At 47.4% G+C, this 27967-nt stretch overlaps 1 protein-coding gene across 1 annotated transcript; it reads left to right on the top strand.

Moving 5' to 3' along the window:
- Positions 1-22282, top strand: LOC140719389 (carbonic anhydrase 4-like). Its single transcript, XM_073034005.1, has 9 exons — positions 1-152; positions 8131-8202; positions 9034-9063; positions 9394-9561; positions 11854-12002; positions 12327-12416; positions 12820-12892; positions 20744-20907; positions 21396-22282. Exons 2-9 carry the CDS (start codon positions 8145-8147, stop codon positions 21621-21623), a joined length of 960 nt encoding a protein of 319 aa, XP_072890106.1. The 5' UTR covers positions 1-152; positions 8131-8144; the 3' UTR covers positions 21624-22282.
- The last annotated feature ends 5685 nt before the right edge of the window (positions 22283-27967 follow it).

The following is a 27967-nucleotide window of genomic DNA, read 5'->3' as shown; positions in this document are numbered from 1 at the left end:
TACATAAAGTCGAAACGACTTTGATGTTTTAAGTGTCTCCACTGGGAACTGTCAGCATCAACACATCACACGTATCCGCAGGTACACGGTCACATTCCACGGAACGCAGACCTTTCCGGTCGGACACGTATAGAAAAGCTCTATACACTAGGGTAAGTCACCTCCTCGTTCAGGGTCGGTGGGAGACGGGGTGACCGGGGGAGAGGAAATAGGGTGCAGAAGAAAGAGGGGGAAAGGGGATAGGACAGAGAAGAGGACAGGGGGTAGGGGAGAGGAGAGGGGAAAAGGGGTAGGGGAGAGGAGATGAGAGGGAAACGGGTTAAGGGAGGGGAGAGGGAAGGGAAAGGGGTGGGAGAGGAGTGGGAAAGGGGTGGGAGAGGGGAGGGGAGGGAAAGGGGGTAGGGGAGAGGAGAGGGGAGGAAAATGGGGTAGGGGAGAGGAGAGGGGAGGGAAAGGGGTGGGAGAGAGGAGAGGGGAGGGAAAGGGGTGGAGGAGAGGAGAGGGAAAGAGGGTAGGAGAGAGGAGAGGGAAACGGGGTAAGGGAGGGGAGAGGGAAGGGAAAGGGGTGGGAGAGGAGTGGGAAAGGGGTGGGAGAGAGGAGAGGGGAGGGAAAGGGGTGGAGGAGAGGAGAGGGAAAGAGGGTAGGGGAGAGGAGAGGGAAACGGGGTAAGGGAGGGGAGAGGGAAGGGAAAAGGGGTGGGAGAGGAGTGGGAAAGGGGTGGGAGAGAGGAGAGGGGAGGGAAAGGGGTGGGAGAGAGAAAAGGGGATGAAAATGGGGTAGGGGAGAGGAGAGGGGAGGGAAAGTGGGTAAAGGAGAGGGGAGGGAAAGGGGTGGGAGAGGAGAGGGGAGGGAAACGGGTGGGACAGAGGAGAGGGGAGGGAAAGGGGTGGGACAGAGGAGAGGGGGAAAGGGGGTAGGGGAGAGGAGGGGAGGAAAATGGGGTAGGGGAGAGGAGAGGGGAGGGAAAGGGAAAGGGGGGTAGGGGAGAGGAGAGGGGAGGGAAAGGGGGTAGGGGAGAGGAGAGGGGAGGAAAATGGGGTAGGGGAGAGAGGGGAGGGAAAGGGGTGGAGGAGAGGGGAGGGAAAGGGGGTAGGGGAGAGGGGAGGGAAAGGGGTAGGGGAGAGGAGAGGGGAGGGAAAGGGGTGGAGGAGAGGGGAGGGAAAGGGGTAGGAGAAAGGAGAGGGGAGGGAAAGGGGGTAGGGGAGAGAGGGAAAGGGGTGGGAGAAAGGAAAGGGGAGGGAAAGGGGGTAGGGGAGGGGAGGGAAGGGGGTAGGGGAGGGGGGGGAGGGGAGGGAAAGGGGTAGGGGAGAGGAGAGGGAAAGGGGTGGGAGAGAGGAGGAGAGGGAAAGGGGTGGGAGAGAGGAGGGGAGGGAAAGGGGTGGGAGAGAGGTGGAGGGAAAGGTGTGGGAGAGAGGAGAGGGGACGGAAGGGGTGGGGGAAAGGAGAGGGGAGGGAAAGGGGTGGGAGAGAGGAGAGGGGAGGGAAAGTGGTTAAGGGAGAGGAGAGGGGAGGGAAAGGGTTGGGAGAGAGGAGGGGGAGCGAAAGGGGTGGGAGAGAGGAGAGGGGATGGAAGGGGTGGGGGAAAGGAGAGGCGAGGGAAAGGGGTAGGAGAGGAGAGGGAAAGGGGGTAGGGGTGAGGAGAGGGGAGTGAAAGGGGGTAAGGGAGAGAGAGGGAAAGGGGTGGGAGAGAGGAGATGGGAGGGAAAGGGGGTAGGGGAGAGGAGAGGGGATGGAAAGGGGGTAGGGGAGAGGAGAGGGGAGGAAAATGGGGTAGGGGAGAGGGGAGGGAAAGTGGGTAAAGGAGAGGGGAGGGAAAGGGGTGGGAGAGAGGAGAGGGGAGGGAAACGGGTGGGACAGAGGAGAGGGGAGGGAAAGTGGTGGGACAGAGAGGGGTGGGAAAGGGGGTAAGTGAGAGGAGAGGGGAGGGAAAGGGGGGTAGGGGAGAGGGGAGGGAAAGGGGGTAGGGGAGAGGAGAGGGGAGGAAAATGGGGTAGGGGAGAGGGGAGGGAAAGTGGGTAAAGGAGAGGGGAGGGAAAGGGGTGGGAGAGAGGAGAGGGGAGGGAAACGGGTGGGACAGTGGAGAGGGGAGGGAAAGTGGTGGGACAGAGAGGGGAGGGAAAGGGGGGTAGGGAGAGGAGAGGGGACGGAAGGGGTGGGGGAAAGGAGAGGCGAGGGAAAGGGGTAGGAGAGGAGAGGGAAAGGGGGGTAGGGGTGAGGAGAGGGGAGTGAAAGGGGGTAAGGGAGAGAGAGGGAAAGGGGTGGGAGAGAGGAGATGGGAGGAAAAGGGGGGTAGTGGAGAGGAGAGGAGAGGAAAATGGGGTAGGGGAGAGGGGAGGGGAAGTGGGTAAAGGAGAGGGGAGGGAAAGGGGTGGGAGAGAGGAGAGGGGAGGGAAACGGGTGGGACAGAGGAGAGGGGAGGGAAAGGGGGTAGGGGAGAGGAGAGGGGAAGGAAGTGGGTAGGGAAGAGGAGAGGGGAGGAGGGTAGGGAAGAGGGGACGGGAGGGAAAGGGGTAGGGGAGAGGAAAGGGAAAGGGGTGGGAGAGAGGAGAGGGGAGGGAAAGGGGGTAAAGTAGAGGAGGGGGGAGGGAAACGGCCGAAAAGAGAAGGGAGAGGTGAGGGGAGGGGAAAGAACGAGGAGGGAGTCTGTTCAGGAAGGAGGAGGAAAGGTAAGTGGCTTGCATGTCTCCACTGGTCCACTTTGCCCCCGTTCTGATCACAATTTGTTGATGATCCCCGAGGATCGCCAAGTAACTGACATCCTTGAGTTAATTATCTCTCTGGATTACCGATCTCCAGAGTTTTTGACTTCTCTGGATTAGTAATCTTCCAGGGTCACCTACCTATTTAGTTTACGGACCTGCCCGAGTTACTGACCTTTCCGGGGTAGTAATCTTCCAGGATCTATAGGCTACCAATCTCTCTGAGTCAAATCTCCCCAGGCTGGAAACTGACCTCCCCAGCAGGAACACACTGCGTCTTTCTCACACTCTTTCATACTGGAAACGTTCACCAACCTCCCGCTAGACACCCGCACCAATTCTCGTCAGCTATCCAGCTCCCGCACATAACAGCAGCCCTGATTCATTTACACGGGGCCGGCCGGTGGTGTAATGGCATCCGCAGCGGACTTCGAGGCGACTGTTCCCGGGTTGGAATCCGGCCGGCTCCTTGCTTTCCATCCGTGTGTCGAGCAAGCAAGCAACCCGGACTCTTGTTTTTTAAAAAAAACAGACAACTGTTAAAGAAACCGCAAGGTTGCCGCCCGATGCGCGGAAAGGAACAAAATTCGGATATCAGACTCATTCTGGTACCAATTGGCTTTTATTTCTCTGTGTGCTTGTTCAAATAATTGTAGCCAGCTCTCTCACTCTCTCTGGCAGCTCGACCCATTTACCAACTGCCCTCTGTGTGGAAAAATCTCTAGAGAGTGTGCCGCCCCATTTAACTACAGCCCTATCATACTGTTCTATGTAACTGCTGGACAAGTTGTTCAAGTCAGTGTTTGTACTTCACACACACGCACATTCACCTCCTATAAATACACTTGAGCGCACATATACGTACACGCCTCTCCTTTAAAAGCACTTAGACCTCTACAAGTACACACACACACCGAGCTCAACACAGTTCTCATTACTCTAAAACCTTCCCTGCACACAAGCAAAAGGACACAGATAGAAGATGCTGGAGTTGGATGGAGGTGTGATAGAGCTCCTCAGAAGGGGGGAGGGGGTAGTTAGATGGCGCTCCCCAGATACAGGACCCTCAGAAAAGAGCAGTGTGGATGGAGGAGAGGAGGGTGGGGTGAAGCTCCCTGGTACAGGACATTGGGGTGAGAGGGAGCTCTCCAGATACAGGTGGGTGGGTTGTGAGGCAGCTTCCCAGGTTCAGGACCCTTGGATGAAAGAGAGCTCTCCAGATGTGGGAGGGAGGGATGAGGGAGCAGTCTAGACGCAGCCCCTCAGGGAGGGGGATCTCTCTGGATATAGGAGTGGGGGTTATGAGGGGGTGCTCCCCAGGTCTATGACTCTAGGCACTGGGCTGGAAGGGAGCTCACCATTTGACACCTTCCATTTCCCTCTCCCTGGCTCAATGAGTTTTATCTTCAACCCACCATTCCACCCCCCCGTCATCGCCTTCCCTCTCCTGTCACTCCTCCTTTCCCTCCCTGCAGATTCCCATTCTCATCTCCACCAACTAATCTTGTCTGTCAGGGCCTGGTTCCTACACGTCCTCTCGCATGAGGCTGCTCAGTACACAGACACCCCACTCTTCTCACTCTGTCAAGTTTTCTTTCCCCTTCTCCCTCCTTCCTCAGCCACGCCCCCATCAATATGGCATTTCAGATCATGTAACACAGAAACATGTCGTTCAGCACCAGGTCTCCCAAGGTCTTTCCTTGAGCTGGTCCCTGTGGGCCATTATCTCCCTGAACCTTTCCTACCTGTGTACCTGACCAAATGTCTTTTAATTGTCGCCACCTCTCCCACTTCCTCTGGCAGCTCGACCCACATCCCAACTGCCCCCCTGTGGGCAAAATAAAATCACCCTTTAAACCCTTCTCCCTCTCACCTTAAACCTGTGCTCTCTAGTCTTGGACACCCCTAACCTGGGGGAGAAGGACAGTGACTGCTCACCCTCAGCCTCCTTCACTCCAGGGAAAACAACCCCAGCCCTTCAGCCCTATCCAGTCTTTACTTATAACTCAAACCCTCCAGTCCTGGGAACATCCTGGCGAATCTTCCCTGCACCCTCTCCAGCTAAACCCCACCCTTCCTAGCTGGGTGAAAAGAACTTGGAATCAGAATCATTATTTATTTAGCAGTTGTCCCTTCAAGACATGCTATCCCAGCAACTCCTGACAAATCCAATTAAATCTAACCTAATCTTGGGACAATTTTCAATGACCAATTAACCTACCCGGTAGGTATTTACAGGAGGGAACCGAACGGCCCAAAGAAAGCCCATGCATTGCACGGGGAGGATACACAGAGACTCCATACAGAATGGCACCAGAACTGAACTCTGGAACGCCCCGAGCTGTTAAGAACATTGTGGTAACCACTACACTGGAGGTCAGAGCCCGAGGATCTGACCCACTTTCATCCCCACCCCTCTGCAAATTGACCCAAGCAATTCCTATTCACTCCCTTCATCAGCACTCCCAATGAAGCCCATCCACTCCCGTTGTGTGATGCACTGACGGACCCCATTCACTCTCACTGTCTATGCTCACAATAGAATCAATAAAAGTTAAAGTCTGTCCCAAGCCTTATTGGCTCATCAGGCTGGTGCTTATGCCGGTTTCCGTGGCGTGAAGCGGCTGAGAGTACGAGACTCCCCCCGCCCCCGGATAGGACGCCAGTTTATCGCGAGGTTAAGAATCAATGAAAGACCTCACCCAACAGGACAGAAAAACAACTTATGTGAAAAAGAAAGAATAAAATAAACAATTAAAGTAAATAAATATCAAGTAACTGAGATGAAGAGTCCTTGAAAGTGCTCCCAAAGGTTGTGAGAACAGTTCAATGATGGGTTGAGTGAAGTTATCCCCTCTGGTTCAAATGCCTAATGGTTGAGGGTGGGCTTCCACGCAGATAAAGGAGAGAGGAATTCCCTACATATTGAGGAAGGAACAGAGCTACAGGAGAGAGGGGAGCTTCCTGCACGGATATGCAAGAGGGAGGTCTGTTCAGACACAAAGGAGAGTGAACTCACCACAGATACAGGAAGATGGGCTCCCCAGGGATACAAGGGAGATCCCTAGATAACCACAGAGAAAAACAGGAGTGTGGCTCCTTCCCCCTACCCCACTGGATCCCAGATCGTTCAGCAAAACCCCCGTGCAGGGAAGCAACTCTGAAATGGTGGGCGGGGTGGGGGCGCCCTCGTAAGGCTGCTGACTGGCAAATGAGGAACAAGAACACCCTCGCCCACCCCCTGCCCCTTTCTTCTGTTCAATCATCTCTCCCTGGAGCAGCCGGTCCCATTGCATTCCGCCGGGCGGATCAGACTGCGTGCTCCTGCTGGTCTCAGTGGGCTTGGGTGATCCGTGTGCTCTGGTCCACTGAGGGCTCAGCGATGGGAAGGGAAGCAGCTACAAGTTTTTATTTATTGATTGAGATACAGCGTGGAGTAGGCCGTTCGGGCTCTTCGAGCCACCCCACCCAGCACCGCTGATTTAACCCTAGCCTAATTATGGGGCAATTTACAATGACCAATTAACCTACCAACCGGTATGTCTTGGATTGTCCCTGGGCATCGACACCTTAGAGGATCGATCCCGTGCCCAAAACATTGATGCAATTACAAAGAAGGCATGCTGGTGGCTTTATTATTTTAATAATTATGACTTGGGCTTCGCTTTATTTGGCACAAGCCCATCAAAACAATTGAAATCTATTGTTTGCATCTAATCAGATCAATGTGGTTAGAGCTGCACTTCCAGCACAAACAACTTACTAATCCCTACTCGTACGCTTTACATACAGCGGTGGGACCACAGCTATTTAAAGTGATTGCGCTAACCTCTATGCTGCCATGCCACAGTTTAGAAGTTTGAGGAGATAAGGTATGTCACCAAAGACTAGCAACTTTCTACAGACGTACTGTGAAGGGGATTCTGACTGATTGCAACACTGCCTACCATGGAGGCTTCAGTGTGCTGGATAGTGAGGGGCTGCAGACAGCTGGAAACTCAGCCAGATCCAGCTCGAGCACAGCCCACCCCACCATTCAGGGCATCTTCAAGAGGCCCCAAGAAAGCGGTATTGGTCACTGAGAACCCTCACCACCAGACGCATGCCCGTTTCTCATTACTACTGTCAAGGAGGAGGTACAGTGCTTGAAGACCCATACACTCATTTTAGGAATAGCTTTTGCCCCTCTTAGCAGATTTCTAAACAGTCCATGAACGCTTCCTCAAGTTATTCTTTTTTTGTTTTTGTTTATGTAGCTATGTGCCGTACCACTGGTGCAAAACTAATTTCACAGCCTCTATCAGTGATAATAAACTTGATTCTGGTTCTGAAGGAACTGTCAGAGAAGGCGGTGGAATCAGGAACAGTCCTTTAGTAAAGAGGCATTTAGACAGGCATTAGGTAAGCAGGACAGAGAAGAATCTGGTTCCAACAGAGGCAAATGAGATTCTACAGATGCTGGAAATCCTGAGTAACACCCACACAAAATGAGGGAAAATCTCAGCAAGACAGGCTGTTTGGTTCCCTCCATTAGTTGATGCCGGACTTCAGTTCTTCCAGCACTTTGTGTGTGTTGCTAATGCAAGCATGAGAGATTCGCGAAGATTAAAAGGAAGAGCATTCTGACAGGCTGCATCATTGTCTGGTATGGGGTGGGGTGGGGTGTAGAGGGTCTACTGACCGAAAGAAGCTGTCGAAGATTGTAAATCTAGTCAGCTCCATCTTGGGTACTAGCCTACAAATACCCAGGACACCTTTAGGGAGCGGTGTCTCAGGAAGGCAGCGTCCATTATTAAGAAGCTCCAGTACTCAGGGCATGCCCTTTTCTCATTGTTACCATCAGGAAGGAGGTACAGGAGCCTGAAGGCACACACTCAGCAATTCAGCACCAGCTTCTTCCCCTCTGCCATCCAATTCCTAAATGGACATTGAACCCTTGGACACTACCTCACTTTTTAAAATACACAGTACTTCTGCTTTTTTGTACGTTTTAAAAAATCGATTCAATATTGTAATTGATTTGCTTATTATTATTTATTCTATATTATGTATTGCATTGAACTGCTGCTGCTAAGTTAACAAATTTCACATCACATGCCGGTGATAATAAACCTGATTCTGATTCTGGAATGTACGGATTGGGCTGTAAGGCTTGCTTTCTGTGACAATCAGTTTAGTGACAATTCCCCAATCATTTGGGGAGTCTTGCAGCCCACAACAGATCACTGATTTCTCCTGGGAGAAAGAAAAGCATTTTGCTCTCCCACGATCGGTCATGGTACCTGATGCACCATCAATAACTCTGAGACGTGGGTTAATTGCCTTTATACCGGGGTCTGTGGGAGGAGCCACAGGAGCAGTCAGCGGTGGGGGGGGGGGGGGGTGTCCAGACAGGTATATGTAGTTCACCACAGTACCCTTTGTGTTCAGCTTTCAGGGAGAGAATGGTGTTCCTAATCACTATCCTGCTCCTGGGGATCCAACAACTCAATGCCGCTACTGGTAAGTTGAAAAGCATCTGTCCTCGCTCCGTGTCTGGACCAAGGGTAAGGAGATGGGAGCAGCGTTTGGTGCTTTTGGTGTGGGTGTGATCTATGGATACGGAGATGAGAACCATGCACGGTTATGGGTTTGATCCATGGATATGGAGACTGGTACTTCTCCTAGTGTGTGAACTAGGTATAGGAAGAGGAACACTGTGCCGGGTTCTCCCAGAGTGAGTCTGACCCAGGGGATACGGAAACGGGAACCGTACAGAGATCGCCCACTGTGTGTCTGACCCAGGAGTATGGTGAGAGGAACTGCACAAGTGATCCCAGACTGAACTGAGGATATAGAGATGGGAACTGTGCATGGTTCTCCTAGTGTGGCTCTGACCAGGGCATATGGTGATGGGAATCATTAATAGTTTTTGCAGCGTGGGTCGGATCCAGGGATATAGAGGCAGGAACTATACACAACGCTCCTGGTATGGACCTGACCCAGGAGATACAAGGACAGGAATCGTGAAAGGTTTTCCTGGTTTGTGGCTGACCCAGGAATAAGGAGACAGGGACGTACATGGTACTCCTACTGAAGGTGTGCCCGGGGTACCATGGTGATGGTCTAACCCAAGGAAGACAGACGTAAACTGTGCCTGTTGCTCCCAGTGTAGGTCTGAACTGTGCATGGTGTTCCTGGTATAGGTCCCAGTGTAGGTCTAACCCAGGGAGACAGGTAGGAACTCTGCCTGGTGCTCCCAGTGTAGGTCTAGCCCAGGGAGACAGGCGTGAACTATGCGTGGTGCTCCCAGTGTGGTCCAACTGTAATTTTGTTCCTCTTTGTGTTTTCTAGGACCTTTCTGCTACCATGACCCTGCCTGCGGTAAGTTGATAAACAACAAGTACCTGGTGGCCTGTGACACGCAGTCCTCTCCACTCTTCCGCCTGAGACAAGGTGTTGAACATGCCATCCAGCTTGGTCGTCATAGAGAATCAGACACACATCTTCTCCCTTCTGGCAACGGTTGTCAGAGAGAGAGTCTGAGTGGCAGCAGTCAATCTATAGATACCTTGCTGAGAGGGTGGGACTGAGAAACAGTGTCAGTGTAAAGATCTGCAAAGATCTCCCCCTAAGAGAGGGGAACAGGGAAGCAGCCATGTATATACACTCACACACACACACACTGGATGATTTCTAATTTTTCTCTTCTAGGTCCTGCCAAATGGCCTGTCAAGTATTCAGCTTGCAACGGCACACAGCAGTCACCAGTCAACATCAACACGGGCAAAGCTGTCCGGAAGGGGCACCTCGGTTCCTTCTCCTTCTATAACTATGACAATTCCAGTCTGCTGCTCCAGATCATGAACGTCAAGAAAACCAGTGAGTGGAGGTGGTGGGGGGGGGGGGGGGGGGGGAAGGGAAACGACACACCAGGAGACTCCCAGGCTCCATTCTCAGCCCAGCTTCCTTCAAGGGTCAGTTGGCCAGCAGAGAGCACCCCTACCCCTCCCCCTCCCCATTTTCCTCTTCCAACCCAGCGTGGCACAGAAAGAGCACGCCGTATCACCCCTCATGCTGACCTGCCACCTGCATTTGGAAGACAATAGACAATAGACAGTAGGTGCAGGAGTAGGCCATTCGGCCCTTCTAGCCAGCACCGCCATCCACTATGATCATGGCTGATCATACACAATCCGTACCCCATTCCTGCCCTCTCCCCTTGACCCCACTATCTATAAGAGCTCTATCTAACTCAAGGCCTATATCCTCACCACTTCTCTCCACAGAGTATTCACTGGTAACTGGGAATCTGCCAGGGGGCAAGGTCCCTTTGTTACCCCTTAATGCCACTCCTGCTGAATAAATTGCATTCAATTGACCCCCAATCTCTCCTGTTGGTTTCTGAATGAGGCATTAGGAACAGTGAAGAACAGAGAGACCTCAGCGTACAAGGGTAGGATAAGCACCGTGAAGGGTGAGGGGTATCGAGGAGCAGAGAGACCTCAGTGTAAGAAGCTAGGACACACACAGTGAATGGGCGGGAGTACTGAGAAACAGAGGGCCCCCAGCATATGAGAGGGGGACTCAGATTGTGAACGGCGGGGCATTGAGGAACAAAGGGACCTTGGCATATCGAAGAACAGGAGGTGGAAGGGCAGGGGTTGGGAAAGAGGGAGAGGAGAGGGATTGGAAAAAGGGGATCGGGGGAAGGGTTGGGAGGGGGAGAAAGTGGGCCCTGGCAAGAGGGAGCAGGGAAGGGGGTGTAAGGAGAGGGGAAGGGGAGAGGGATATGAGGAGAACAAAGAAGGGAGGAGGGAGAGGGGAGCATAGGACAGACACCACTCCTCTGAATGGTGAGGAATATTGAAGAACTGAGGGACCTTGGTATCCAAGAAAGAGTAAGCCACACACTGTGAATAGCAGGGAGTATTGAGGAACAGAGGGACTACAATGTATGAGGGAGGCAGATCAATGCCTAATATCTGTGGTAGCAAAGTTACTGGAATGGAGTTTGAGTGATCAGATATACCAGCATTTGGAAAGACAGGTTAATTAAAATTTGATCACATGCATTTGTCTGTGGGAGGTCATGTCTCACTAATTGGATTGAAAATTTTGAAGAAGAGATCATGAAAGTTGATGAGGGCAAGGTAGTCAATGTGGTTATATGGTCTTCAGTAAGGCTTTTGATAAGGTTCCAGATGGTAGATTGTTCTGGAAGGTTAGATTGCATGGAATCTAGGGAGAGCTGCTAACTGGACAAATAATTGGCTCACGGTTGGAAGCAACGGTAGAAGGTTGAGTCTCTGTTTGGAGATCTGTGACTAGTGTTAACTACCTGAGCTGTCTGTCATCTATATCAACACTATGGATGAGAATGTGCAAGGCCTGGTTAGTAACTTAGCAGATGACACTAAAATAGATAAAGATTTCAACAGCAAAGGAGATAGTCAAGAATTATAGGGGCTGTTTGATCAGCCGGGTAAGTGGACTGAGGAATGACAAATGGAGTTCAGTTCAGACAAGGATGAGGTATTGCACTTTGGAGAGTCAAAGGACTTTGGCTTTCACAGGACCCTGAAGTGCATTTTAAAATAGAGGGACCTAGGAGCAGAGGTACATGGTTCGCTGAAAATAGCATCAGGGTTATGAAGAAGGCTTTAGGCATAATGGCCCCCATGAGTCAAGGCACTGAGTATAAAAGTTGTGAGGTTATGTCAGTGAGGACACACCTGGAGTGTTGTTTAGTCTTAGCAGTTTAGCTCTAAGATACTAAGTTTAGATACTAAACCGGAGAAAGTGCAGAGGAGATTTATGAGGATGTTACAGGGACTCGAGGGACTGGAGTTATGGAGAGAGGCTAGGTCTTTATTTCCACGAGTACAGGAGACAAGGGGGTTATCTAATAGAGATATGTAAAATCATGAGGGGCATTGGTATAGTGAATGCACGCAGCATTGGGGAATTGAGAATGCAGAGGGTGAAAGAGTCAGAGGACATGGTTGAAGCAAGCTCTCTAACAATATTTAAGTGGCACTTGGACAGGTCCACAGAGGGATAGGGGCCAAACACGGGCAAATAGGATGAGCTGAGATAGGCATCTGGGTTGGCCAAAGGGCCTGAATCTGTACAGTCTAACCTGACTACGTCTCTGCTTTGTCTGTGATACAGTCAGAGTCACCACTAGCACCCAGATGCAGGTGAGTGGAGGCGGGCTACCTGGAACTTACCTTGCCACCCAGTTCCACCTGCACTGGGGCAATGGGAGCCGTTCTGGGGGCTCTGAGCACTGGATGGATGGCAGGCAGGCCAACATGGAGGTGAGCATGTTGGGGAGGGCGAGTAAGAGGGAGGTGAGGGAGGTGTGGGTGGGGTGGGCGAGAGAGACAAGGGGGAGGAATGTGGGAGGAGGGGGAATGTGTGGAATATGGTGGAGGAGCTGGGAGATGGAAAAGGAGGGGGAAGGGATCAGGAAGTGGGGGTGAAGTCTTGGGAGAGGGATTAGGAAGGGCGAATCAGGGAAGTGGAGAGGACAGGGAAATGGTAGAAGGGGAGGAAGGGGAAAGGGGTAGAGCAAGCGCGTTGAGGGAGAGGGGTGGGGATGTTGACATTGACACCACTGACCCAGTCTGCATCATCATCAGCTCCACATCGTCCACCGACAGCAAGGACTGAACCTGACCCAGGTCTTTAACTACCCGGAGGGACTGGCAGTGCTGGGATTCCTCATCCAGGTGAGGGTAGGGGGAAGGGGAGGGAAAAGGGGGGGGGGAGAGGAAGGGGTAAGGGGGAGGGGAGGGTGAAGGGGAGAGCAAAGTAGTAGGGAGGAGGGGGAAGGGAGAGTGGAGGAGTGAGGGGAAGGGAGGAAGAAGGGGAGGGGGAAGTGGGGGTTGAAAGGGAGGAGGGGGAAAGAGAGTGGGGAGAGGGAAGTATGGAAGAGGGAGTGGGGAGGGGAAGTGGGAAGAGAAGGGAAAATGGGAGGGTGGTGGGGAGGGGGAAGAGTTGGAGGGCAAGAGGAACTGCGAGGGAGTTAGAGGGTGAGAGGAATTGGAGGGAGCATGTGAGGCTGAGATTCACCTCCCTTTCCCTCACTTCCCGAGTGATATCCATTTCCATGACACTAGTGTTGTTTTCCAGATTGAATCTAACATCTCCGAGAACCAGGCCTGGAAAAACCTGACCAAACTTGTCTCAAACCTGACAGAGGATGGTAGGTCACTCAGAATGCCAGCTGATATTTGCACCCTGACCAGTGTTTCTCAGGGGGAGATCTATATCTTGATCATTGGCTCTCAGTCCCCTTATCTCAGGAGGTACCTTGACATACCATAAGACATAGAAGCAGATCTGCGCCATTCAGCTCATTAAGTCTTTTCTGCCATTCAATTATCAATATTTTCCATCTAAACCTCATTCTCCTGCTTTTCCCTTGAATTTTTGACATTTTTATTAATCAAGAACCCATCAACCTCAGCATTAAATATACCCATTGAGTTGGTCTCCATAGCTGTATGTGGCAAAGAATTCCACAAATTCACCACCATCTTCCCTCTAATCACTATCAATTAATTAATTTGGAGCTACAATGTAAAACAAGCCCTTCCAGCCCAATAAGCAGCACCAGCCAACAATCAACCTATCACAGGACAATTTACAATGATTAATTAAACCATTAACAGGTACGTTATTGGAATGTGGGACGAAGATCACATCTCATGGGAAGAACATATAAACTTCTTACAGACAATGTCAGGACTGATCCCCAGACTCTGATGCCTTCAGCTGTAATGGTGCTGTGCTAACTGATATTAGTAATGGGAAAAATCTCTGTCTATCCACTTGAATTATGTCTCTTCCCATCAGGCACCTCTATCAAGTCACCTCCTTTGCTCCAAAGAGAAAAGCTCAACGTATCCTCATAAGACATGGACAAAATGCTGGTGGAACACAGCAGGCCAGGCAGCATCTATAGGGAGAAGCACTGTCTCAGCCCGAAGGGTCTCAGCCTGAAATGTGCTTCTCCCTACAGATGCTGCCTGGCCTGCTGTGTTCCACCAGCATTTTGTGTGTGTGGTTTGAATTTCCAGCATCTGCAGATTTCCTCGTGTTTGTTCATAAGACATGGTCTCTTATTAGGGAAGGATCCTGGTAAATCTCCTCTGCTTCCATATCCTTCCTATAATAAGGGGACGAGTACTGAACACAGTATTCCAAGTGTGGGTCTAATCAGGGTTTTATAGAGATGAAACATTACCATGAAGCTCTTGAATTCAATCTCCTGACTAATAAGGCCTTCTTAACAACCTTATCAACTTCTGCAACAACTTTGAAGGATCCATGGACATGGACCTCAAGATCCCTCTAGTCCTCACACAGCTAAGAATCCTGCCATTTAGTTTATGCAAATTTACAAAGTGAATCAATTCACAATTTTCTGGGTTGAACTCCATCTGCTACTTCGCAGGCCAACACTGCATCTTGACAATATCTTGTTGTAACCAATGATAACCTTCTACACAATCTACCACTCCACCAAACTTTGTGTCATCTGCAAACTTACTAAACCATCCTTCCCCTTCCTCATTTATAAAAATCACAAGCAGCAGGGGTCCCACAACAGACTCCTGTGGAACACTATTGGTCATTGATGTCCAAGCTGAAAGTGCTCTACCTACAACCAACCCCCCTCCCTTATATGGGCAAACCAGTTCTGAATCCACGCAGCCAAGTTTCCCATTCCTTCTGACTTTCTGAATGAGACTATCATGAGGAACCTTAGAAAATACCTAAAATCCATATGCAGCACATCCACTGCTCTACCTTCATCAATGTGGTTTGTCATATCCTCAATGAATTCAATCAGGCTTATGAAGCATGACCCACTCCTCACAAAGCCATGCTGACTTACCCTAATCAGACTATGCTTCTCCAAACTCTTATAAATCCTGTCGCTAAGAATCTTTTCCCATAATTTGCCCATCACTGAAGTAAGATTCGCTGGTCTATAATTGCCAGGGTTATCCCTACTCCTTGAATAAAGGAATAACACTGGCTACCCTCCCCTTCTCTGGTACTACTCCTGTGGTCAGTCAGAATAAAAAGATCATTGACAAAGATGCATGAATCTCTTCTTTGCTTCCTGTTGTAATTCCTGGTGTCCTTTATTGGGAGTTTGAAGAGATTTAGCATGTCAACAAATACACTCAAAAACTTCTATAGTTGTACAGTGGAGAGCATTCTGATAGGCTGCATCACTGTCTGGTATGGAGGGGCTACTGCACAGGACCAAAAGAAGCTGCAGAAGGTTGTAAATCTACTCAGCTCCATCCTGGGTACTAGCCTATAAAGTACCAGGGACATCTTTAAGGAGCAGTATCTCAAAAAGGCAGCATACAAATTTCACATCACATGCTGATGATAATAAACCTGATTCTGATTCTGAACTGGGGTATATCAATGCCAGCCCCAGGGACTTATCTGTCCCAGTGCTTTTCAAAAATTCTAGAGCATCCTCTTTCTTACATGTTCTAACATACCAGCCCACTTTGTACTAACCTCACAAACACCAAGGACTCTCTCACTGAAGCGAATATCATTCAGAACCTTCCCTTCTTCCTGTGACTCTCTGATCATTTCTACCCTCACTCTAATCATCCTCTTATTCAGCCCAAAATGTGGACTGCTTTGGGGTTGTCCTCAATCCTACTCGTCAAGGCTTTCTCATGCCCCCTTCTAGCTCTGAGTCCATTATTAAGCTTCTTTCTTCCTCTTCCCTAGACATTCCATATTTCTTGTCAACCATGGTTCCTTAACCCTAACACACTTTGCCTTCCTCAATGGAAGAAACCAAACCTCATGTAAGTTTTTCAGAAATAACCTCCACATTTCCAATGTGCATTTCCTGGACTCTTATCTGTTCCAACTGATGCTCCAAATGTCTGCCTCATAATTCCCCCTTTCTTAATTTAATACCTTCCCATGCTGTCTGCTCCTATCCCTCTCCAATGCTATAGTGAAGATCAGGGAGTTCTGAACACTCTCTCTGAAATGCTCATCCGAGAGGTCTGACACCTAACCTGGTTCATTGCTTAGCACAAGATCCATTATGGCCTCGCCTCTAGTATGCAGAATTACAGATTACATCAGGAATGCTTCCCAGACACACCTCACTACTTCCGCCCCATCTAAACTGTCTTCACTTAGAAGGTACCGATCAATTTTAGGGAAGTTGATGTCACCCATGACAAGCCTTTTATTTTTTTTGCACCTTTCCAAAAATCTGTCCCCAATTAATGCTCCTCAATGTCTCTGCTATTGGGAGGGCTATGATATGCTCCCAATAGTGGTTGCCCTCTTCCTGTTCCTGATATCCATCCACACGGACTCGTTAGACAATCCCTCCATGATGTTCTTCCTGTCTACAACTGTGATATATCCATGATTAGCAACGTTACTCCCCGAGCTCTTTTACCATTCTTCCAGTCCCTTCTGAAACATCTAAACCCCAAGTCACTACTGCTCTTGTCACAGCTGAGTCTCCGTAATGGCAACAATGTTGTAGTTTCACATACTGACCTGCGCTCTATGCTCCTCACCCTTGTTCCCAATTTTTCTTTCATTAAAATAGACATACTTCATTTAACCCACCCCACTGACTGCAATTTTGCCATATCAACTGCCTATCCTTCCTCTGATACACTGCATCTACCTTTACACAAATGACCCCATTCTCTGACCAATCACTTTGGTTCCCATATCCTCGCCAAGCTAGTTTAAACACTCCCCAGTAGCTCTAACAAATCTTCCACAAGGATCTTGGTACTCTTCAGGTTCAGGTGTACTCCATCCGTTTTGTACAGGTCATGCTTTTCCCAGAAGAGATACAAATGATCCAGAAATCTGAAACAATACCCACTGCACCAATTCCTCAGCCAAGCATTCATCCCATTCTTACCCTCACTGGTGCATGGCACAGGCAATAATTAAGAGATTACTACCCCTGAGTTCCTGCTTTTCAACTGTCTACCTAGCCTCCTCATCTATTTTGCTATGTATATCGTTGATAGCAGTATATACCACAACTTCTGGCTGCTTACTCTTCTCCTTTAGAATGCTGTGCTCCTGATCTGAGATGTCCTTGATCGTGGCACCCAGGAGGCAGCATACCATGTGGGCCAGAGTTTTTGATGCCCATAGAATCTCCTGTCTGCTCCCCAAACTATAGAATCCTCGATTACCACTGTGCTTCTCTCCCTTTACCTTCTCAGCTACAGAGCCAGACTCTGTGCCGTATTACTGGTCATGACATCTTTCCCTGGGAAGTTGTCCCCTCCCCCCAACAATATCCAAAGTAGTATACCTGTTATTGAGGGGAATGGCCACAGGGGTACTCTGCACTGTCAGGCTCCAGCTACCTGCCTGCTGCAACTTAAGAATGACAACCTCCCTGTAGCGATTATCTGTCACATCCTCACTCTCTTGTATGAGCTGAAGTCATCCAGCTCCAGCTCCCTAACATAGTCTGTAAGGAGCTGCAGCTGAATGCACCTCATGCAGATGTTAGCTATTAGGGAGACCGGAGATTACGTAGAACTCCCACATCTAAAGTGAAGAAAACACCATTGACACTGAAACCATTCTAGCTAGGAGAAGTAGACAAAGGAAATGTCCAGCTTTCCAGTCTTGCACAGTTGCCACTGCTTAAATCACACTTAGTTTTATAGGCCTTTCCCAGATGCCTAATAAACTCACAACTGAGGTAGGACATTAACCTACAACCTTCTGATGACTTTGCATCAGACTCCATATCCATTGCACACTTAAGGAAACCATGCTGACTTCAGCCTATTTTATCATGTGCCGCCAAGTACCCTGAAACCTTGTCCTTAATAAAGGACAGTAACATCTACCCAGCCACTGAAATCAGACTAACTAGTCCATAATTTCCCGTCCTTTTCCTTTCTCCCCTCTTAAAGAATGGCATGACTTCGACAATTTTCCAGTCTCCAGAACCATACCAGAATCTAGCGGTTCTTGAAAGATCATTACTAATGCCTCCATGATCTCTTCAGCCACCTCTTATAGAACCCTGGGGTGTACACAATCACTCTACCTGGTAATTGTTCCTCTTTTCCTTACCTACTACCCCATCAGCCTCTTCAACTTCCGCCATCTCCAAAGGAATCTTACCACTAAACATAGCTCTACCTCCCATACCCTCTGCTTTTGCAGAGATCGCACCCTCTGCAATTCCCTTGTCTATTCATCCCTCCCTATGTACCTCCCTCTCTACACTTATCCCTTCAAGTGGCCTAAGTGCTACACCTGCCCATACACTTCTATTCAGGGCTCCAAACAGTCCTTCCAGATGAGGCAACACTTCACCTGTGAATTTCCCCAGATCATCTATCGTGTCCGGTCCTCAAGACGCGACCTCTACATTGGTGAGATCCATGGTAAAATGGGTAACAGCTTTAGCAAGCTTTAGCTTTAGCAACCATTCTATCCGCCACTAGTGGAATTTCCCAGTGGCCAAACATTTTAATTCCGATTCCCATTTGGAAATCTAACTCCATTGCTTCCCCCATGCCAAGATGAGGCGACCTCAGGATGGAAGAGCAACACCTTATATTCTGACTGTGAAGCCTCCAACCTGATGGTTAGAATATTGATTTCTCCTTCTGGTAACAATTTTTCCCCTCTCCCTCCCCTCTGCCTCTATTCCCCACTCTGGTCTTTTATCTCTTCTCACCTGCCAATCACTTCCCCTGGGTCCCTTCTTCATTCATGTTCTCTTATGATCCACTCTCTCCTCCTATCAGATTCTTTCTTCTCCAGCCTTTCACCTTCCCGACACCTGGCCTCACCTATCACCTTCCAGCTAGTCTCCTTCCCCTCCCCCCACCTTGTTATTCTGGCATCTTCCCCCTTCCTTCTCAGTCCTGAAGACATGTCTCAGCCCAAAATGTTAACTGTTTATTCATTTCCATATATGCTGTCTCACCTGCTGAGTCCCCCCAGCACTTTGTGTGTGTTCCTTTGAATTTCCAGCATCTGCAGACTTGCTTGTGTTTATGAATTCTATCACATCCCCTAAGGGTTCCTTTACCTTAAGCTCCCGAAACAAATCAGTTAGATTACACAACACCCAATCCAAAAATGCCTTTCCCCAGTGGGCTCAACCATAAACTACTTGAAAAAGCAATCTCTTAAGCCTTCTTCAAATTGGGATCCAGCAACAAACTGATATTTCAAATTTTCTTTCATATTGAAATCCCCCATATCGTTACTCTTTTTTGCATGCTTTTTCTATCTGTTGTAATTTGTACCCCTATCTGTCTACTATTTGGAAGCCTGAATATAATTTCCATCGTGGTCTATTTATCCTTGAAGTTTCTATACCCACACCAATTCAACATCTTCTGCTTTTATATCACTTCTTTGTAAGGACATGATTTATTACCAAGGGAACCACTCCACCCTCTCTGCCCACTGGTCTGTCCTTTTGCTACGATGTGTATCCTTGGTTTTTAAGTTCCCAGCTATGATCTTTCAAATATGATTTGGTGATGCCCAGAACATCATACCTGGCAATTTCTAGCTGCACCAGAAGCTTATTTCATAAACTGTGTGCATTCAAATATTCTTTGCATGGTATACATGAATGATTTGGATGAAGGACTTGATGGGTTAGTGGACAAGTCTGCGGATGATATGAAGATAGGTGGAGGGGCAAATACAGTTGAGGATGTGGAGAGTCTGCAGAATGGATTAAGACAGATTGGGAAAATGGACAAAGAAGTGTTGTATGGAATATAGCGTAGGGAATTGTATGGTCATGCACTTTGGTAGAAGGAATAAAAGCATAGACTATTCTATAAATTCCACAATCAGAAATTCCAAGGGACTTGGGACTCCTTCTGCAGAATTCCCTCAAAGTTATCTTCTAGGTTGAGTTGGTGGTAAGAAAGGTAAATGCAATGTTAGCATTCATTTTGAGAGGATTAGAATATAAAAACAACTATGTAGTGCTGAGGATTTATTGGGCTTTGGTTAGACTGCACGGAGTATTGTGAGTAATTTTAGGCCTCTTAACTGAGAAAAGATGTGCTGGCATTGTTGAGAGTCCAGAGGAGGTTCATGAAAATAATGCATGGGAATGAAAGGGTCAATGTATGAGGAGCATTTGCTGTAGTCTCTGGCGTTTAGAAGAATGAAGGGGGATCTCACTGAAACTTTTCGACTCTTGAAAGGGTGTGGAGAGGATGTTTCCTTTACTGGGGGTGTCAAGGACCAGAGGGCATAGCCTCAAAATACAAGGATGCCCCTTTAGAACAGAGGTGAGGAGTAATTTCTTCAGCCAGGGGGTGCTGAATCTGTAGAATTTTTTTGCCATAGGTAGCTGTGGAGGCCAAGTTATGGAGTATATTTAAAGAGGACTTTGATAATTTCTTGATTAGTTCTGGTGTCAAAAGTTATGAGGGAGAAGGCAGAAGAATGAGGTTGAGAAGGATAATAAACCAATCATGACAGATGGTGGAGCAGACTCGATGGGCCAAATGGCCTAATTCTGCTCTTATATCTTATGGTTACAAATATTACACCTTCAGTCCTGTCTTTCATCACTCTTCTCAATTTTATCTCCATGTTGCCTGAAGTTAAATTCTTATCCCTTTCTAAACTTTCTAATTCTTTATATTGGAGACTTCAGTAACCTCTTCTGCACCCTCCTTGCATTTTACTTTATCCCTACGTTTCCACTTACCCTTTAGTTTAAAACCCAAACCTTTCCAGAGGCAGTTATGCGGTGTACCAGGGTCCTGGTCCTGGCATGGTTCAGGTAGATCCCATCACATCGGAACAGCTCCCTCCTTCCCCAGTACAGTTGCCAATATCCCATCAATTCAAACATACTTCTCCCATGCCCATCTTTGAGCCACACATTTAATTCTATGATCTAATTAAATATATGCCAATTTGCATGTGGCTTGGGGAACTATCCAGATTATTACCTGTTTCTGTGACTGATTCTCACCTCTCCTGACCCCACTCTCCTCTGTAGGTGATAAACTCACACTTAATGGGACATTCTCGATGATGGATCTCATTGGCAGCATCGACCTCACCAAGTACTACAGGTACAATGGCTCTCTCACCACCCCAGAGTGTAACGAGGTCGTCCTCTGGACTGTCTTCGAAGAGCCCATCCGCGTCAGTGCATCACTGGTGCGTACAACCTCTGCCTGTGGAGAGAGCTTCACTCTATGTCTGACCTAGGGAGTGTGTGATGGCATGATGTGGAGGGAGCCTTTCCCTGTGTCTGATCTCAGGAGTGTGTGACGGAATAGCCTGGAGGAAGTTTCACTGTATCTTTCACCCTAGGAGTGTGTGATGGTATGGTGTGAAGGGAGCTTCACTCTGTATCTGACCCTTGGAGGCATGCAAGAAGCTTCACTTTGTCTCATACCATTCGTGAAAAACAGAGTCAACAGGATGAAGCCTGTGACAGGATGGGGGGGGGGGGCGGGGGTTTCACTCTCTCTGTCTGACATCGGTACTGTATGATGGGATGGTGTGAAGTGAACTTCCCTGTGTGTGAAGCTGGGAGGGTACGACAGGGCAGTGTGGTGGGAACTTTGCCCTCTGACCACTGGACGGTTGGAGAACAACTCCTCTCTTCCCTTTTCTCACCCCTCTGCCCTCTCCCCTCACAGGTGGAAACTTTCTACACCGACCTCTTTGTCAACGCCACCAAAGGAATACGCTTGCTCAACAACTTCCGCCCTGTCCAGGAGAACAGGAACTCAATCTATGCCTCACAGCAGGCATCCCAGGCAGCCCCCACCGTCATCCCCACCACCCCCAGGGGAGGGAGCTCAACTGTCTGGATTCAACCCCTTGGCCTGCTCCTGCCTTTGGCTTCCATCCTGCTGTTGTCCTGAGTTCCTCTCCTCTACAGTGAATGATGCTCCCTCGCCCCACATGGGGCAGGGAATGAGGGATTACTTGGAGTGTTTGGAAGGACTGATAGGAGGAGCCTTAAACCATAAAATCAAATTGAATCTAATCATAAGCGCCTGATGCGACAGGAAGGTGCCTGGTCCATCCTGATCCAGTCTGGTGAGGGATAGTGGATTAATTGGTTATTATAAATTGTTCTGTAATTAGGCTAGGGTTCAATGGGTGGGATGCTAGACAGTGCAGCTCATTGGGTCTTTTCTGCAACTGTCTCAAAAAAATCAATCAACCAATCAATAACTTATTAAATAAATACAAATCCAGTCCGGTGAGGAGGCCACTCTGTCCCTGATCAATCTAATGTCCAGTACAGTTCATTTCGAGCTGGTGGGTCGTGGGACAGTGGTGCACGCCATCAGGATGGGAGCACCAGCTCAGTGCTCTGTCCTCCCCGGACTGTCAGTTGCAGGGTTCCCCGGGGAGCAGAGCCAAAACGGAGTCCCCATCACCTTCGTGCAATTACACCTCATCATTTTCTCTGGTGACCGGATGAGCGGCTGGGCCTGATGCCTGAAGTACTGTGTCAGTTCATATTATCTCAATGCATAATTATTTCAATGATTAAACTGCACTTTATATTTGACATTGTGTCCAGTGCATGCTGCATACACCTTGTCCAGGATTGGGGCTCCATAGTAGGGAGGCAGGGGGAATGTCCTGATTAGAGATGAGAAATGAGAAAGAGGAGGGAGGGGAGAGGGGGTAGTGTTTTGGATGAGAATAAGAGGAAGAGTGAGTATATGTTTGTGGGGGGAGTGGAGGAGGTTAGTTGGGAGGGGTATTTGGGTTATGTGGGGGAACAGGAGGAAAGTGGACTAAGGAGGAGAAATGAGGATGGAAGAGACGTGTTGTTGAGAGCTGAGGTGAGGTTGGGATTGGGAAGAGGAGGATAATGTCCTAACTAAGGAGGACAAATGGAGAAGAGAGAATGTGTGAGAATGATGTGGGGGGAGGGGGTTGGTGACTATGGAGTGAGAAAGAGGGGGTTTGTGAGGCTTGTAGTGGGTGGGTTGGGAGAGGGGGAGAAGAAATGGGGAAGGGAGGAGGAGATGCAGGAAGGAAGGGTAGGAAAGGATGGTGGGGTGTGAATGAGGAAACAGGATGGCTCATCATTTTGGAATTGCCTGTTCTCTTCCCTGATGACCACAATGATACGAAATATGTCAGACCTGCTGCTCCACCAGTTCACTCTGCTGGCATAACTGCACTACCAGATCCAGCTCAGAACACATCAAGTTCGCTGATGATACAAGTGGTTGTCCTCATCAGCAACAATGATGAGTCTACATACAGAGAGTTGGTAGAGCTTGTTAAATGCATCTCAAAGTGCACAAGACAAAGATGACTGCAGACTTCAGGATGTGCCAGGTTGACTCAGTCCATTGCGCATCAATGGCTCTACCATGGAGAGAGGGAAGAGCACTGTTCTAAAAACTAAGTTTTTAATGCATAATCTAGCTTTGACTCCCAATGCCTCCTCATTAGTCAATAAGGAACAGCCATATCTTTACTATCTGAGCAGATTAAGATGTGCAAGGCTCCTTGTCCCCATTCTAATAACTGCCAGTGAAGCATATAGTTTAGGAGTTGGTTAGAAGGGAGGGCATCAAATTTTTGGAACATTTGCCTCTCTTCCAGGGAAGGTGGGACCTGTACAGAAGAGGTGATTTGCACCTGAACTGGAGCTGGACTAATATCCAGATGGAAGATTTTGCTAGTGCTGCAGGGGATGGGAACCAGAGTGGCAGAACATACAGTGAAGAGGTTGTGAAATCAGATGTTGTTCAGACCTCAGCCAAAGTCAGGAATCAAAAGGTTGAGCACGGTGCAACTAATGTTCTCAGCAGTGTGTATTTCAATGCACGAAATATTGCAGGAAAGGCAGATGAGCTCGGGGCATGAATCAACACCTGGAATTACAATATTGTAGCCATTAGTGTGATTTGGATGCAGGAAGGGCAAGGCTGGCGGTTTAGTGTTCTGGGGCTTTGTTGTTAGACATAACGGAGGAGACATTAAAAGGGGAGGGGTAGTGTTTCTAGTCAGGCAAAATGCCTTGGTAGTATTCTGTCAGGACAGACTGGAGAACTCTTCTAGTGAGGTTTTATAGGTGAAAGTGAGGAATAAGAAAGGTACGACCACGTTAATGGAGATATATTAATGGGGTGCGGCCCCGTGGATAACCGATTCCCTGCCGGTGTTGCCGAATGAACATCAACATCGTGTGGCGGCGGATGCAGCTGTCTCTGCACTTGAGTGATCGCTCCCTCTCTTTCTCTCCACTGTTGGGTGAGTTTGCCCCTGATTCTAGAGTTGAAGAATCTCATAAAAAGTAACGCAGCATATTGCAACACCGTAACAGCGACTCTTTGCTAGTCTCAGGGTGCTGATGCTTTCTGATGAATGGAGGGGCGGGTTGACATTTTGCCGCTGCTTGTGTGTGCGAGGGGGAGAGGGGGATTTGGGGTTCTCTTGCTTTTGTGGATGTCCGCGAAGAATTTCAGGTGTACATTACTGTATACATTCTCTGATATTAAAATGGAACCATTTTATAGACCACAAAACAGCCCGCGGAATTTTGAGGAATAAGTTTGTCAAGAGAGGTCAGACAGTTGCTAGAAACAAAAAGATTGTTATAATCGGTGACTTTAACTTTCCATATTTTGACTGGTACTCCCATGCTGTAAAAGACTAAATAGGGTAGAGCCTGTCTAATGAGTTCAGGAAAGTTTCCTTAATTAGTACAAAGAAGTCCCAACAAAAGAGTGTGCGATCCTTGATCTGCTATTAGGGAAAGAGACAGGACAGGTGACATCAGATTGTGAGGGTGAACGCTTTGCATCTAGTGATCACAACGCCATTAGTTTCAAAATAAATATGGAAAAAGTCTGGTTCGCGGTTCTAAATTGGGAAAAAGACCAAATTTGATGGTGTTTGGCATGTATGGGCTGGGACATCTATTTTCTGGCAACGGTGTATTTGGTGAGTGGGAGGCCTTCAAAAGAGAAATATTGAGCATGCAAAGCTTGAATGTACCTGTCTGAATAAAAAGTAAAGACGGCAGGTTTAGCGAACCTTAGTTTTCAAGAGATGGAGGTCCTGGTTAAGAAAAAAAGAGCTGTGTAGCAGGTATAGGAAGTAGGAACAAATGAGGTGCTTATGTAATATAAGAAATGCAAAAGGACACTTAATAAGGAGGATTAAAAGAAGACATGAGGTTGTCCTAACAGACAATCTAAGTGTGGAGCCAGGAGAGATGGGGAAAGTCTTAAAATGTATTTTTTTTTGCATTAGTATTGACCCAGGAGACTGACACAGTCGATGAAAGTGAGGCAAAGCAGCAGCGAGGCGAAACGCTAGACATTAGAGGAGGAGCTGCTGTTCTCTTGAAGTGGATTACAGGGCAATGTAATGGATAGGCATAATTCATAACCACCAACATAGCGAAGCTGGTCTGACGTGATGACATAATTACGTTGTTTTTTTAACCATGCCTTTTATGTTCTGTTTTGGAGGGGAATAAAAGTGTTGTTACGATTTCCTTTAAAACTTAAAGGTCCTCTGTCAGTGCACCACCTTATACAATGCATTAATTCATTTAGTGCCTTTTCAGGTTAGAAAATCAACTTTACTAAATAAGAGGCTATGCCTCTGGGGAATCTGCAGTAGGTAACTGACACACAAGGTGTTTTCCCCTTTAAATGGTCACAGACAGGTTTTGTTTACCTAGGCATATTTATCACACATGCGTTTGATCAATTGTTCAAAGCTAACTTTACAGTTATTTGACAAAATCAAACAGGATCTTGAGCGATGGAGCACTATTCCCATTTCTTGGCTTGGCAGAATATCCTTGCTCAAAATGAACATTCTTCCTCATTTGCTCCACCCAATACAAATTATTCCAGTCATTTTCACCCAACAAATACTAAAAAAAAAATGGCTGGTTTGTTTCTTTCATCTGGAACAAAAAAGACCCTGTATTAAAATGTCTAAGTTACAGCTTCCCAGTAGTCGGATTTTCCAGACATAAAAAAATATCAATTAAGTTCCTTTTTATCTTATGTGGTTGACTGTGTTTGCAGGGACCCCTCCGCCATTTGGCTAGACATTGAAGCCTCACAAACAAACTGCCCTCTTATTAATTTGCTTTTACTCAATAAGATGAAACTAGTTAAGGAATATTGTCACAATCCAATAACAATTAACACAGTCAGGGCTTGGAGGGCAGTGCAACAAATTGAGGGCAACGCAGCAAAAATATCACCCTTCACTCCAATAACTGGCAGTCGGGATTTAAACTTTGGATTTCTAAGAGTATTTTTCACCTAGGAGACTTGTTTGATGAAGGTACGATGATGTCTTTTAGTCAAATAGTACAGAAATTCAACATACCTAACAAGGATCTTTTTCGTTTCTTTCAGATAAGAGACTATATACAGAAAAAAACATTGTTAACTAATTTCCATAGTTCTGACGTAGAAAAGAAGGTGTTTGTTCTAGGGGTGAAGTCTCCATTAGTACTTTTTACAGCTTCCTGAGGGAATGTTCTTGTGGAGAGGCTGAGCAGCTGTGGGAGTAGGAGTTACAGCTGAAACATTGGAAGACATCTGTGATAATGCAAAGATAATTTCAGTTTGTAATAGAACTAAAGCATTGCAATTCAAAATTCTGCATAGAGCCCATCTGACTCCAGATTGTCTCTTGAAATTTAAGACGGGGGTTTCTCCAATGTGTTCTAAATGTAAATACTGGAACTTTCACCCACTTTTTGGACTTGTCCTAAACTTCAAGCATACTGGAGTGATACTTTGGGTGAAATAGAAAAGATTCTGAAGATGGAGCTTGAACTGGACCCAGTGTCTTTTCTCTTAGGCCTACCCAGCAGTCGTATTATTAATGCACATCAGAAAAAACTTTTTAACATCCTGACTTTTTGTGCGAGGAAGAACATTTTACTTTGTTGGATATCCGATAAGGCCCCTGGACCTTTTGGTTGGCATAAATTAATCATGGTATAATTTCCTTTGGACTTTTTAACATGTATGGTACACTCAAAAACAAGTAGTTTTTATAAAACATGGCAACCTTTCCTGTAATATGTAGATATAAACCTGTCTGCTATACTAATAAGGGCTTTTGTATAGGATGCGGTGGTAATGTCTATATTTTGATGGAAGTATTCTGATAGCTGATATCTGTGAGGGGAAGAAATGTGAATTTATCTGGAAATTGAAAGTTTTGTTATGCTGAACAAAAAGAAATTTAAAAAAAATATATGAAAAACACTTAAAGGTCCTCTGCCGTTTTTTTTGCGAAAACCCAGAGCCTGACAAGGTGTTCCACAGACATGAGGCTTGTGCAGAAACTGCGGGGGCCCTAGTCGAGATATTTAAATTATCCTTAGAGACAGGTGAGGTGCTAGAGAACTGGAGAAGATAATGTTGTTCTGCTTTTTAAGAAAGGCTCAAAAATAAGACCAGAAAATTATAAGCCGGTGAACCTAATATCAGTCGTAGGAAACTTATTGAAAGGTTTTCTAAGGAACCAGATATATGAGTATTTGGATAAATATGATGGACTAAGGATAGTCAGCATAGTGTTGTGTGTGGTAGGTCAGGTCTAACCAATCTTAAAGAATATTTTGAGTAAGCTACCAAGAAATTTGATGAAGGCAGTGGATATTATCTTGAAGAGTGAAGAGTACAGTTGGACAAAGGGATCTGGGAGTACAGGTCCATACTTCATTGAAAGTGGTGTTACAGGTAGATAGGGTTGTAAAGAAAGCTTTTGGCACATTGCCCTTCATAAACCAAAGTACTGAGCATATGAGATGGGATATTATGTTGAAGTCGTATAAGACAACGGTGAGGCCTAATTTGGAGGATTGTGCACAGTTTTAGTCTCCTATCTACAGGAAAGATGCAAGTAAGGTTGAAAGAGAACAGAAAAAAATTACAGGAATGTTGCTATGAGTGGAGGACCTAAAATATAAGGAAAAATTGAATAGGTTAGGACTTTATTCCTTGGAACATAGAAGAATGAGGGGTGATTTGATAGCGGTATACACAATTATGAGGGGTATACTAGGGTAAATGCAAGTAGGCTTTTTCCACTGAGGTTGGTTGGGACTACAAGTAGAGATCATGGGTTAAGAGCAAAAAGTTTAAGGGGAACACGAGGGGACACTTTTCTTTTACTCAGAGGGCATGAGTGTGTGGAATGAGCCGCCAGGGTAAGTGGTGCATGCAAGCTCAATTTCAATGCT

The sequence above is a fragment of the Hemitrygon akajei genome, chromosome 31, assembly GCF_048418815.1.
Source record: "Hemitrygon akajei chromosome 31, sHemAka1.3, whole genome shotgun sequence".
Lineage (NCBI taxonomy): Eukaryota > Metazoa > Chordata > Chondrichthyes > Myliobatiformes > Dasyatidae > Hemitrygon > Hemitrygon akajei.
Note: the sequence above shows the minus strand (reverse complement) of the source record. Positions and strands in the feature narration are given on the sequence as shown.